This window comes from Gopherus evgoodei, unplaced genomic scaffold (genome assembly GCF_007399415.2).
Source record: "Gopherus evgoodei ecotype Sinaloan lineage unplaced genomic scaffold, rGopEvg1_v1.p scaffold_31_arrow_ctg1, whole genome shotgun sequence".
NCBI classification, from domain to species: Eukaryota; Metazoa; Chordata; order Testudines; family Testudinidae; genus Gopherus; species Gopherus evgoodei.
The window spans coordinates 5,857,881-5,872,514 of NW_022059983.1; the positions used below are offsets into that span (position 1 = coordinate 5,857,881).

General features: G+C 49.4%; 1 protein-coding gene across 1 annotated transcript; it reads right to left on the reverse strand.

The window, feature by feature from the left end:
* Window positions 1–10,376: 10,376 nt before the first annotated feature.
* LOC115640430 (chemokine-like receptor 1) lies at window positions 10,377–11,450 on the reverse strand. The gene has a single exon (XM_030543167.1). It carries the CDS (start codon window positions 11,448–11,450, stop codon window positions 10,377–10,379), a length of 1,074 nt encoding a protein of 357 aa, XP_030399027.1.
* Window positions 11,451–14,634: the final 3,184 nt, after the last annotated feature.

Here is a 14,634-nt window from a genome sequence, read left to right on the forward strand (position 1 = left end):
CTCCAATGGAGCTACAGCCCATTGACTCCAGTTAGGGTTCTGGCCCCATTGACGTCAATGGAGCTGCAGCTGATTGACCCCAGTTGGGGGGCTGGCAGATTTGCTTTGTCTTTCTCCCATAACCTATGCTGAAGTTCAAAGTGAGTTTAATACGTCAGCTATAATGAGAGACTTGGCTAAAGTAGATTAGATAGATAGATAGATAGATAGATAGATAGATAGATAGATAGATAGATAGATAGATAGATAGATAGATAGATAGATAGAGCAGATGTCTGGGGATGGATGGATGGATAGATAGATAATATGGGGATGGAGAGAGAGGGGTGTATGGGGATGGACGCATGGGTGGTGGGTATAATAAGCCCAGGGAGGAAAAGCCTCCCCTAGCTAAGCCCTGGCCCCGCCAACGCTCCTGCAGGGTTAGCCTCCCCAAAGCGGGGCTTATGTGCCGCCCATAGATGGAAGGGTAGTTTGGTAGATCAGTAACAGGCAGTTTCTTCTTCCTTCCTGCCCTGTCCCACAACTGTAAATGAAGCAGGTTGGCAGGACTTTGCTCAATTCTGCCCACAGAGTCGCAACTTCCCCAGTAGGGAGATGATGAAATGACTGGTGCTTGTGGAGCTAAAATCATGTGGACGGTGCATGCAGACTGTCAGTCCAGGCTCCGGGGCCCTGTTCCCAGCACTGGGAGGGGAGTGGGGTGTGGATGGAAAGCTGTGGCCAATTGAGACCAGCTTGGGGTCTGATCCCACTGACTCCAATGAGGAAAAGGCCGATTGAGCTTAGCTAGGATTCTGGCCAATTTGCCTTTTCTTTCTCCCACAGGCTATTTTCAAATTCAAACTGATTTTCATACATCACATGTAACGAGAGGTTTGGACAGAAGAGACTTTTACTGCATCTTTTGTGGTGAGCCGAAGCCTACATAGATTGATGGTCTGTATCAGGATAGATAGATAGATAGATAGATAGATAGATAGATAGAGGGGGTCGATGGGGACAGATAGATAGAGGGGGGCTATAGGGATAGATAGATAGATAGATAGATAGATAGATAGATAGATAGATAGATAGATAGATAGATAGATAGATAGATAGATAGAGGGGGTCTATGGGGATAGATGGATAGAGGGGGGCTATAGGGATAGATAGATAGATAGATAGATAGATAGATAGATAGATAGATAGATAGATAGATAGATAGATAGATAGATAGATAGATAGAGGGGGTCTATGGGGATAGATAGATAGAGGGGGGCTATAGGGATAGATAGATAGATAGATAGATAGATAGATAGATAGATAGATAGATAGATAGATAGATAGATAGATAGCCCCCCTCCAGTTCCCACTGATCCAGGCACTCCGTCCTCTCCAACCTGCAGAATCCTAAACCTACAGTAACTCAAGTAGTTTGAGAGGATGTTACTCATGTGTTACTAAGACCTTGTCCAGATTACAGAGTTTTGTTGACAAAAGCTTTTCTTCTTTAATTAAGCAGTTGCGTGTCCACATGAGCTCCGTGTGTCGGCAGTGCGCGTCCACACTCGCAGCTCTCGCATGGACACAGAGAGCAGTTCGGTGGGCTTTGGGAAGGGTTCGCAGCGCCTTGTGGGGCAGGGACAGCGTCACACAATGCCGGTGTCTCAATCCCATCCTTCCATGGGCATCCTGCTAGCTTGCCAGCTGCTTTTCAATTGAAGTGTGGGGGGAGGAGGGGGAACGGTGTGTGACAGGGACCAGTGGAGGCAGGGGAGACACCAAGACTAGTGTGTATTGGGGGAGTGAGTACATCATCACATAAGAACACAAGAACGGCCATACTGGGTCAGACCAAAGGCCCATCCAGGCAAGTATCCTGTCTACTAAGAGTGGCCAATGCCAGATGCCCCAGAGGGAATGAACCTAACAGGCAATGATCAAGTGATCTCTCTCCTGCCGTCCATCTCCACCCTCTGACAAACAGAGGCTAGGGACACCATTCCTTACCCAGACTAGCTAATAGCCATTAATGGACTTAACCACCATGAATTTATCCAGTTCTCTTTTAAACGCTGTTATAGTCCTAGCCTTCACAACCTCCTCCTGCAGGGAGTTCCACAAGTTGACTGCATTGCGTGAAGAAGAACTTCCTTTTATTTGTTTTTATTTGTTTTGTCACGCTCTCTTTAAGTTCAGACAGTGGCTGTAAGCAACTAGGCCTGAGGTAGAGGAATGGGGACACTCCTGACATTACCTCCCACCTCCCTTCCCACTTTGCACAGCACAGCACAGCAGTTGCCCGCCCCCCCGCCCCGAGCTGTGTTCCTTTTGCCGACCAAACTGGGTTGTGTAGACAAAGCCTAAGTCTCCACGTACAAAAATGATGCAATAAACAGAGGATGCTTGTGGGACAGACGTGCGGCTGTTACAGCGTTCGGAGGTGAGTGGGACTGCAGGTTCCATTCCATTCCCAGCTCTGGTAGGGGTGTGGGGTCATGTGAATGTTGGTTCAACGTTCAAGAGATCAGCATTGCTTTACAGAGCATGGTCTCTAGGGGGCATCTCCTCTGACATTAGCGATAACCGTACCTAGCAGACCACAGCAGGAAATAGCCATAGGAAGATATTTTATGTGGGAGAGTAAAATTCATAGACCCCAAGGCTGGAAGGGACCATTGTGATCATGCCATGTGATCTCCTGGATAGCACAGGCCAGAGAACTGCCCCTAACTAATTCCTAGAAAAACACCCAGTCCTGATTTTAAAATGGTCAGCGATGGAGAATCCACCATGACCCTGAGGAATTGTTCTAATCGTTACTTCCCTAGGCTGTCAAACAGTTACACTTCATTCCAGGCTTCAATTTCCAAGCATTGGACCAGTGTCAGACCTTCCTCTTCTGGATGGAAGAGCCCGTTACATGTTCACCATGAAGGTACTGACTGGGGTCAAGTCACCCTTTGACCTCCTCTTTGTTAAGCTAAATAGACAGAGCTCCTTGAGTCTCTCACTCTAGGGCAGGTTTTCTAACCTTACAATCAGTCCCTGTAGTTCTTCCCTGCTCCCTCTGCAATTGATCCACATCCTTCAGGAATTGTGGGCCCCAGGACTGGACACAGGATTCCAGTCGCACCTGTGCTAATTCCAGAGGAAAATGACCTCTCTGCTCCGACTCGAGATTGCCCTGTGGATGCATCCCAGGACAGCCAGATCCCTTTTGGCCACAGCATCGCAGTGGGAACTCATGTTCAGCTAACTATTTAGCACCAGCCCCAATCATAGCCAGTGTCCCTGCTGCCCAGGAGAGCGTCCCCCATCCTGCAAATCCCCCCGACACTCTTTGTTCCTAGATCTAAATGTTGACATTTAGCCATATTAAAATGTTAATTGTTTGCTTGTGCCATTTACCAAGCGACCCAGAGTGCTCTATATCGCAGGCCTGGCCTTGTCATTATTTACCACACCCCTGATTTTTGTGTCATCTGCAAATGTTATTCATGATCATTTTATGTTGTTGGTTTTTTTTTAGCTCACTAATAAAGATGTTAAAGAGCATAGGGCCAAGAATCAATTCCTGCAGGACCCCACTAGAAACACACCCGCTTGATGACGATTCCCCGGGTACAGTTACATTTTCAGGCGAATCAGTTAGCCAGTTTGTAATCCATTTACTATGGGCCATGTTCAGTTTATATGCTGGTTTTTTTAATCAAAATGTCATGCAGTACCAAGGCAAATGTCTGATAGGAGTCTCTGTCTACGACTTCGATACTGTTACTTTTATCAACCAACCTCCAAAAAAGATGTCAAGATGATTTGACAGCAGCTGTTTTCTACTAAACCAAGATTGATTGGCATTACTGACGTTACCCTCCTTTCATTCCTTATTAATCATGTCTCTTATCAGCTGCTCCGCTATCTTCTCAAAATCGATGTCCCACGTGACAGGCTGATAATTCCAGGATCATCCCATTTATCCTTTTTAAATATTGGTACAACATTCGTTTTCTTTCAGTCTTCTGCAACTTCGCCAGTGCTCCAAGACTTATTGAAAATCAGCTCTAAGGAGTTAGGGGCAGGGACTAGTTTTAGTGCAGAGTTAATAGTAGGGGCTAGTTTTAGGGTTAGGAGTGTAAGTTTGAGGGTAGAGTCAATGTTTAGGGTGAGGATGTCTAGTTAATTTTTGCTGCTTGGGTTAGCACTGCGGTAGGGTTAGGGTTAGGGTTAGGGTTAAGGATAGGGCAGGGGTATAATTAGGGTTAGGACAGGGATTAGGGTTAAGGTATCAATGAGAGTTAAGGTTAAGGTTAGAAGTAGTGGTTAGAGTCAGTGATCAGTTTTAGGGTTAGGGGTTGTTTCGGTGATGGCGTAGGGATATGTTGAGGGTTAGGTTTAGATTTTGTCATTAGAGTTAGGAGAGGTGGATTATGGGAGATTACAGTGACGAGTTTTATACACACACACACATCATATTAAATAAAAAAACCCTCCTGGATTATGCAAAGTATGAAGTGTCAGAGAATTAACACCAAAACCAATTCAACAGATCATGACACCACTGTGCCGGGCACTGCACAGACCCCAGCCGAGATCAGGGCCCCATCGCCATGGGTGCTGCACAGTACCAGAGTGAGAAGAATGTCCCTGCGCTCTGGAGAGCTCACAGTTTAAACAAACAAAGGCAGAATTATTTCCCGTGTTTTACAATTGGGGAAACTGAGGCACAGAGCGATCACGTGACTTTCCCACAGTCACCACCAACTTCTTCCACAGAGGCCACGAGATGAGGAATGACTCATCACCAGATTACAACCACACTCAATAGCCAGGAATGAGTGCAGGCAATGGGGAGAGCGGGATGGCGACGCTTGGAGCCAGGACTCCTGAGTTCTCTCCTCAGCTCTGGGAGGGGAGGGGAGTCTAGTGGATTAGAGCCGGTGGGTCTGGGAGCCAGGACTCCTAGGGTCTATCCACAGCTTGACTCCATACCCTGAACCAGCCAGTTCCCCCGCCATGGGGCCAGCTGGGGAGGGCATAGTGTTACCTAGCAGGTCTGTGTTCTTGGGGAACCAGGGCACTGTACCCAGCGTGTCTGACTCACGAAAGACCTTCCCCCTTCCCAGCCTCTGTTTGAACCAAATCTGCGTCAGAAGAAAGACTGACAAAAAGTAATGGAAAGGTCGTGGTAGATGCACCTAAACCCCTGGGATAAGGGTGACAGGATTAAGGAAATTCTCCTAGCCTCATTAACATACAGAAAGACAAACAGAGATCCCAAAGCAAGAACCGCATGGAACTCTGGGACCAGAAAAGCTGGGAAGCAGTGCATGATGGGGGATCTCTGCTCCAGATGTCAATGAACCCGCCTGCCCACACCCAGCTCAGCAGTTATCAGACCAATGCTAGCAATAAATCCTTGATTGGTATCCAAAATAGTGAATGGCCTTGTGAGCTCCCTCCAAGGAACACCGCCCAAAGCCAGGAATGATCAGCTCCCATGTCTAGTCTGAACAAAACAACGTTGATATCTCCCTTGTTTACACATCAACAAATCTAGTGCTCTCCCTCGAACCATTGTTGTTTCTCTACAAAAACCCCTACCCATGCTCAAGTTCCACTGGGACTCCATCTTCTCCTGACCTGATCGTGCTGGGGGCTCTGCCTCATTCCAGCACCCCAAACTCTCAGCTACCACCATCACCTTGGACCCCTGATTGATTCAAGCTTCACGGAGTGGTGAGAACCCATCTCTCTCTCTCTAGGTGTAGCCTTCTGACCCTGACCTGTGTGATCAGTTATAGTTTTGTAAGCCTGAGTTTTATCATCAAATTTGAGTTAAATTTAATATTATAGTTGTTTTGTTTCTTTGACTCCTCTATGGTTCAACGTCATCATGTTTCTATTACGCTTCTGGCGTTTAGGGCAATGACGAACTCCTCCACTCCTGTCTCTTTCTGGCAAGTCATTCAATGGTTCCCCAGCTCTGCCCCAGTTTTTTGAGCTGGGCTTCCACAGCTCTTCGCCGTGTTGTTTTCAGGTGGCTTCATTTTCACTTCCCTTCAGGTGCCCATCTTATTGCCACTCTGGTGATGGAATCAGTTTCCATTCGAAGCACACGGCTGATCCGTCTCCAACGCCTCCTGGCAATGATGGTGCTCAGGTCCTCTCGGCTGCACTCGGTCAACAGATCTTGGTTTGAGATTGTTCTGGATCAAAAGATACGGAGGATTTTTCTGAGGCAGGTTGTATGGAATGAAGACAGTTCAGACGTGTCCGACTTTCTCATTCCCCAGCATTCTGCTCTGTAAAGTAACGTTGAAAATATGCAGTTCTGATAAATCTTGAGTTTGGGTTTGGTGTTGTATTTTGATGATTTCCAGACTGTATTTTAAGCTCCTGAAGGTGTTCCTGGCTTTATTCATTTTGTTCCGGATGTCCTGGCTTGTTTCACCGTCCTGGCTGATGGTGCTTCCCAAGTATGTGAATGTTTCTACGTTGGTGAAAACATGATCCTCTATCCGTACTGGTGATGGTGAAGCAATATTAAAGATCACGATATCTGTCTTATTGTGGTTGATTTTCAGTCCATTTTGCTGGCTGAATGCATTGAGTCGAGTTGTTTTTTCTTGTATATGGTGGTGGGTATGTGATAGGAGAGTGACATCATCTGCGAAATCCAGGTCTTCAAGGGATGAGAAGAGTGTCCATTTAACGCCTCTTGGCATGTCTTCTGTTGTACGCCGCATTACCCAGTAGATGGCAATGTTGAAGAGGATTGCAGACATGACACACCCCTGACGTACTCCTGTTTCGACTTCAAAACTGAGCTCACTGTGATCAACACTGCATGTAAAGGTGAAACAGAAGCTTTTGATAACGTTGATTATACGGAAAGGAATTCCGTATGCCCGCAGAATGTGCCATAGGTTGGTCCTCTGAATGCTGATTTTCAGTGGCACTCACACTGCCCAGGTCCTGGCCACCAGTCTGGGGGGCTCTGCATTTTAATTTAATTTTAAATGAAGCTTCTTAAACATTTTAAAAACCTTATTTTCTTTACATACAACAATAGTTTAGTTTTGTATTATAGACGTCTAGAAAGAGACCTTCTCAAAACGCTAAAATGGATTACTAGCAGGTGAAACCTTAAATTAGAGTGAATAAATAAAGTCTCGGCACAGCACTTCTGAAAGGTTGCTGACCCTTACTGTAGAGTCACAAATTTTAGCAAGCTTATTCTTAAGTACACCATTTCGTCTTTCAACTGCACTTGTGCTCTGTGGGTGGTAGGGACAGTGCAACAGGTGTGTGATATGTAATACACAATCCAGGTGTTGAGCAAGTTATCTGGTAAAATGTTTACCCCGGTCACTGGACAGAGTGGCAGGAATTCCCTTGGCAGGCATAAAATGATTTAACAAACATTTGGCAACAGATAGTGAGTCAGCCTTGCGACAAGGAAAGGCTTCGATCCAACCAGAAAATAAACATACCGTAACCAAGATAAATTCATATTATTGACACTTGGGCAAAGCCCTGTCCATTTTCACCTGGTTGCTGTATACCCGAATGTTGCAGAAAAACATCAGTCAGCCGGGTGCGATAGTCGCCCGGGTTTTCTCCCTGTCGCTGTTTACAGCAGTGTATGGCTGTCCAGTTGATTTTAGGAGTCCATACTCGAGGGATGGCTTCAAGCAGATTTTTAGCGAGGTCCTTACACTTTTCCCGGTATTCAGCATCAGGACCGCTGTCTGGCAAATCAGAGTGGCGCTCACTGATGGGACAATTTGTTGCCGTGAGCCATTTTTCATGCTTGCTAGGGGTTACAAGTAGCTTGCACAGCTACAGGAGGTCTGCCTCAGAGGGTTCATAGGTGTCGCACACTAACAAAATTTCTTCTGTGAATTTGGTAGGATTTTCCAGGGGCTTCGGAAAGCCTTTTACAATTGAATGGAGCTCTGTGCGGGTCCAGGGTTTATAGTTCCAAGTGGGACCCACTTCTTGGCCCCCAGTATGCAGGATTCGGAGGGGAACCTGGACAGTTTTAGAGTCAGAGCACAAGTGGTAGGCCCAATTCTTAGTCAGGTTATCTTTGCATGTATAAGAAAAAGCAGAGGAGTCAGGCAGACTGGAGGGTTTTGGGGGAACAAAGGATTTTTCTTTACAGGCCTGAGTGCTACCAGAAGAATGGGCCTGGGTAGCATTGGATGGTCCAGACAGATCTGAACTGGTGACCTCTGAGACTTGTTCCTGAACTGGGGAGGCTGGGGATCGTCTATTGATCTGATGCAAGGCTGCCAAGCCAATTAATGCGTCTTCCTCATCAGCGTCCCCAGAATTTAACAAGGGGTTTTCTTCGTCCTTTTCCACAATGAGATGGGAGTATGAAGGGGGTTGGGATCGATCTGAGTCCGCTCGGAGAACGGGGTAAAGGGGAGTGCTTGGTCTGGTGGTGGGAGAGGAGGCTTCCAATAAAGCTTTTAACTTATCATTTGAACCTTTGAGAGAGGCGAGTTTTGATTCTGTCCACCTACAATTTGGCTCTTCCCACCACTGCATGAAACAATCAACCTCTCCTCTGGCCAATTTAGTTTTAGTTGGCCAAGTTTGTCTCTTAAGACGGCCACTCAATCTTTCTTGCAAGATCCTAACAGTGGCCACTAAGTTTTGGGATCCCCCTGAGTTAGCCTAGACAATTTTTCCAGAAATTTACAGGAGTCCGGACCCTTCCTAAAATCCATAAAAGGAGCCGGCGTTCCTTTAGGGAACTGACCCGACTTAGACGTCTGGTTACCCATACAGGAGGACTTCACACACCAATTGCACAAGAAGGAAATTCGGGTTCGTCAGAGCGATGCCCAGTGCAACATACAAAAGGAGCCCACAGGCTACTGCCTCAATCGCCCTTGCTTTCACACCAAGGGTTTTACCCAAGGTGCGGTGCGGCTGCGATTGTGCAGATTTCACTCAGACCGCGGGGACAGGAACCCCTTGGTTGGCCGATCCCCAGACGGAGATGGCACCCAGACTCAAACACTCTACAGGGAGGATGGATAGACATAGAGACAGGACAGTCCCCAGTCTGCACAAAACACAGAAATAATCACCTGACCAGATTCCTGATGTCAGATCCCGGGATCCCTACCAGAACAGAGTGGGAACCAACAGGTTCGATGGCATAGACTTCACTGTGATCGTGCGCCTTTCCATTCAGGCGGAGGACCACTCGGGCCAAATGCCCAGGTACTGGATGCCACGGTCATCCTACAAAAACGGTCAGGAATCACATAGCCCCAGTGAAGACGGTTGCCATCTCGGTGGGACCTCCAAATTGTCAAAGTTAGACTCAGGACTCACAGTTTGTCAGACCACTCTGTTTTATTAGCACAGCGCTCTGCTAATACACCCAGATAATGTGAGCACCATGCAAGACCCACCCTACCTTATTTTATACAGATAAAAAGGGCGCAAACTTAACAAGAAGACAAAAGAAAGCAGAACTGAGAAGTTTATCTGAGGCTAGACATACATGGCTAATTTCCTTACTAACTTTTACCAATCTCCAGTTAAAGTTCCACCATTAGCTTGAGTGGACTCATTGTTTATGCCTTAATGTTTCTTTTCCTGACACCTGTATTTCAACATTCCTTATTTCTGCTTAAAGGTACATTCAGCATTTCTTTAATCCATTCTATTTTCACAATGAAGATGTGGTCTGTGCATCCACGCCCTTTCCAAAAGGCTTGCTTCCAGCTTGCTCTTTTCTGAGAACACTATCAACTGCCTCTGATAAAGGCTGGACTATGATCTTACACAATACTTTGCTTGGCACAGATAAAAGCATGATACCACTCCAGTTATTGTAAGCACTGAATTCCTTTCTTCGGTATCTTCACTATGACTATAGATAGATAGAGCCCTGCAGTGCCCAAAAGTCCTGTGGGGTTTGCTCATCAAGTGGGTTACTCCCAGAACAATTGTAACGTGACAGTGGGGATAGGGACATGCTGAACCAGGGACATATGAGGGGAGGTGCTGCTCGACCCAGCCTACTGAGTCCAGGGACATCTAACGAGGTCAGCTTGGGAGAGCTGATTAACCCAGTTCCCTCAGACGCTCTTCTGTGTGTGTGCTGCAGGGCAGCTCCATTGGGAGGAAACTTGCAGCAGGGAGAAGTCAAGCTCCATATGAGAAGACAAGTGACACAAACAGCACATTGATAGAAGCACAGAACCTCCCTCCTCCCCCCAGAAAAGTAACGCTAATAAATGAGTGTACTCCAAAGTAAAAGGCAAAGCTGGTAACAATAAGTCCCATTCCATGACCTCCTTTTGGCCAGTTGGGAGCCGGTGCCCCTATAGAGGAAAGACCCCTGAGCCAACCCATCCCCTCTACACCAGGTGACACTCAGCCTCGGCATTGGCCTTGCTTTTGCTGGCTGGGAGGGAGGACTGGCAGGAGACCTCGCTGAAGGCGCCTTCGAAGGCCAACAGCACCGAGCTCCTGAGCTTCTCCCTGAAATCCCGGCCCACGAAGACGTAGAGGAGGGGGTTGAGGCAACTGTTGAGATAGGCCAGGCCTGAGGCCAGTGGGATCCCCACTGCCAGGAGTGACTGAAGCTGGGGCGTCACCGCAGTGACTGACACTTCCAGGAAGGAGAAGACATGGTAGGGGAACCAGCAGAGGAAGAAGGCCGTGACCACGGCCACTATGATCTTGTAGGGCCTACCAGAGCGGGCCAGCTGGTTCTTCCTCATCTTGGCCGCGATGACTATGTAGCAGGCCAGGATGACAGTGAATGGCACCAGAAAGCCAACCATGAACCGGGTCAGCACCATGGCCTGGTGCCGGCTCTCCCTCAGCCCAGCCATTTCCTCCCCCTGGAAGCCATCCGACAGGGCATAGTTGTTGTAGCAGTGGGTGACGTTCTCCTGAAAAGGGGAGCTCCCAGTGTCCCGGAAAACCACATAGGGGCAGCTGAGAGCAAGGGCTGCCAACCAAATGGCCACGGCCACCAGAGAGGCCAGCTGGGACGAGCGGTGGTTCTGGGCCCAGACCGGCCAGGCCACAGTGACGCAACGGTCGGCGCTGATGGTGGTGAGGAGGAAGACGCTGGCGAACATGTTGAGGAAGGCCACGGCGGTGTTGATCTTGCACAAGGCCCGGCCAAAGGGCCAGTGGAAGCCCAGGGCCACGTAGGCCACGCCGAGCGGGAGGAAGAAGGTGAAGATGAAGTCGGCCACGGCCAGGTTGAGGAACCAGATGGCGTTGACCGTCCTCTTCATCCGGAAGCCAGTAATGAAGATGACCAGCCCATTGCCTGTCACCCCCAACACAAAGGCGATGGAATAGATCACCATGGAGACCACGTGCATAGTGCCACGCAGCCTGGCACCGGCCTCCACGCTGGAGTCATCCTCATAGTCTTCATCATAGTCGTAGGGGGAGGAGGCATTTTCAGCCATGCTGAAGGAGAACCTGCAGAAAAGGAGTCATTTGCCATAAGGAGAAAGGCCCCGTGCCCCATTCCCCACCCCTCCTGAGCCAGCCAGTCCCCATCATGGGGCTGGATGGGAGCCAGCACCCCCTATAGGGGAAAGATCACATGCCCCATTCCCCACTCGGACTGACCCCCTAAGACACCAAGGCCCCACCCTGGGCTTGGATTGGGGCCAGCGCCCCTTAGAGGGGAAAAGCCCCATGCCCCATTACCTGCCTCCCTGAGCCAGCCAGTCCCCGCCTTGGGGCCCAATCTGAGCCAGCGCCCCTGACGGGGGAAAGGCCTCCAGTCCCATGCCCAGCCCTCCTGAGTCAGCCAGGCCTCAAAACATTTAGCTGTGTGGTACCAAGGAAACGGTAATTGCATCCAACTGACACTTTCCCAGATCCAGCCGCGTTGCCACATCGCTGTGGTTACTGGCTGGGCTAGGAAAATCCTGAGGATGCGCAACTTCATTCTGGAGCCAGGATGCTGGTCACTCAGCCAGGAACACCACAGATGTGTGGGATGGTCCCCAGTCCAACACCCCCACTCCCCACCCAATCTCAGTCAGACTCTTCCCTTGTTCAGCACAGTAGGGAGAGACCCTGAGATGCCCAGCTCGGACCCGGCTCCTACCAACTGTGACGGCTTCCCCTGAGCTCTCAGCTCTTCTCTGAGCATGACGAGCCAGGGGGCTGGGAGCCAGGACTCCTGGGTTCTCTCCCCAGCTCTGGGAGGGGAGTAGGGGCTACTGGCTACAGCAGGAGGGGGCTGGGAGCCAGGACTTCTATCTATCCATCCCCATCCATTCCATCTATCTATCTGCCTATGAATCTATCAGCTACTACACTGATGAAGATAGATAGATAGATAGATAGATAGATAGATAGATAGATAGATAGATGGGGTGTATGGGGATAGATAGATAGATAGATAGATAGATAGATAGATAGATAGATAGATGGGGTGTGTGGGGATAGATAGATAGATAGATAGATAGATAGATAGATAGATAGAGGGAGTGTATGGGGATAGATAGATAGATAGATAGATAGATAGATAGATAGATAGATAGATAGATAGATAGATAGATAGATAGATAGATAGATAGATAGATAGATAGATAGATAGATAGATAGATAGATGGGGTGTATGGGGATAGATAGATAGATAGATAGATAGATAGATAGATAGATAGATAGATAGATAGATAGATAGATAGATAGATAGATGGGGTGTATGGGGATAGATAGATAGATAGATAGATAGATAGATAGATAGATAGATAGATAGAGGGAGTGTATGGGGATAGATAGATAGATAGATAGATAGATAGATAGATAGATAGATAGATAGATAGATAGATAGATGGGGTGTATGGGGATAGATAGATAGATAGATAGATAGATAGATAGATAGATAGATAGATAGATAGATAGATAGATAGATAGATAGATAGAGGGGGTGCCTGGGGACAGACAGACAGATGATAGGTTTGCTCATGCTGGCCCAGAGGTTTGTTACCTTGTTCCTGAGTCTCTCCTCTGCTGGCTTCGTGATTCACTCCCTCTCTCCCTGATGCCCCCGAGTGTCTGCAGAGATCTTGGTACCGCCGGTGGCTATGGGGAGGTGCCAGGAAGTGAGGTGGGAGGTGGGGGGATCCTGGAAGTGGTGCTTCCCCTAGCCTTGGTCTCTGTCCTGGCACCAGGTTGCCCTCTGCTCTGGGATTCTCCATGCAGTGGGGGGAGCGTGGGGGTGTGGGGGCATTGTGGGGGTCTGTGTGTTGAGATCTGTTGTGGAGATTGGGGGGCTGAGTCCGGGGGGCTTGAGGAATTATGTGGGTTGTGTTTGGGAGGTTCTGGGGAGCTGTGGGGTGGGGGCCTGTGTTGGGGCACTGTGGGTCATTGTTGGGGACTGTTGGGGGGATTGGGGGACTGTGTTTGGGGAGAAATTGGGGTGGCTGGGAGTATTAAGGGGGCTGTTTATGGAGGGTTCTGGGGAGCTGTGAGGGGTAGGGACTTGTGTTGGGGTACTGTGGGGTGTTGCTGGGGGGCTGTGTGTTAGACGTTATTGGGAGGATTTAGGGGCTGTGTTTGGAGGGAATTTGGGGGCTCAGGGGAATTAAGTGGGCTTTGTTTGTGGGGGTTCTGGTGAGCTGTGGGGGCTGTGAGCCTGGTGGGGTGCTGTGGGGTGGACTGTGGGGCATTGTTGGGGGTCTATATTTGGGGGGGTGGGGGGCTGTGGGGAGTTGGGGGGATTATGGGAATTGTGTTTGTTGCAGGGTTCTGGGGAGCTTTGAGAGTGAAGGCCTGTATTTGGGTGCTGTGAGGAAACTGTGGGGCATTGTTGGGGGGTTGTGTGTTGGGGGCTGTAGGGAGGCTTTGTTTGGGGGGAATAGGGGGGGTTGGGGTAATTATGGGGGCTGTGTTTGTGGGGGGGTCGGAGGAGCTGAGCCCCTCCTCCATGAGGGAAGGGGGGTCCGTGTGTCCGTCAATCGTCCATCCCCCCACCTCCAGAGCTCGTTCCCACAGAGACAATTAGATCCAGGCTCTTACTCCCCCCACCCCACCCCACCCCCCGCGCAGGGTCTCATATTTCCCCATTAAGTGACTCAGGCCTTCCCAAACCAGGGCCACGGCAATTCCCCCTCCCCTGCTCTGCCAGTGCCCCTCACTCCTGACCCGCAGCCACCTCTAGCTGTGGCCGGGGGGGGTGGGTCAGGACTCCTGGCTTTACGCCAGCCTATGCATCCAGCCTGGAGGTGGAGCAACCCAACAAACTCAACACACAGTGGTGGGTGCCCTCAGACCACATCCTCGCACCAACGGGTCACAGGGACCAGATCCATCTGCGGCTCCGAACCTACCCGTGGAAACACAAACAGTCCTTAGCAAAACCCCAACCCCAGGAAAACAAACCCCATTAAAAACCTCGTAACTAAGCAAAATTCCCGGCTGCTTGGTGGGCAGAGAGAGAACCACCAAAAGCCACTGTCTGGGCCCGTGCCAGAGCTGCCCAGTGCCCGGGGCCAGCCTGACGCTGGCAGAGGAATTTCAAACGGGGCAAGGGGGGGTGGGATGCCCTGGGGTGACGCCGCTGGGCTCCTGCATCCGGTTCTGGGGCCCACGGTTCACCAAGGATGTTGGCCGGCTGGGGAGGACTCAGAG

Coding starts and splice junctions, on each gene's coding strand:
- LOC115640430 (XM_030543167.1), bottom strand. CDS start 11,450: ATGGCTGAAAATGCCTCCTCCCCCTACGACTATGATGAAGACTATGAG.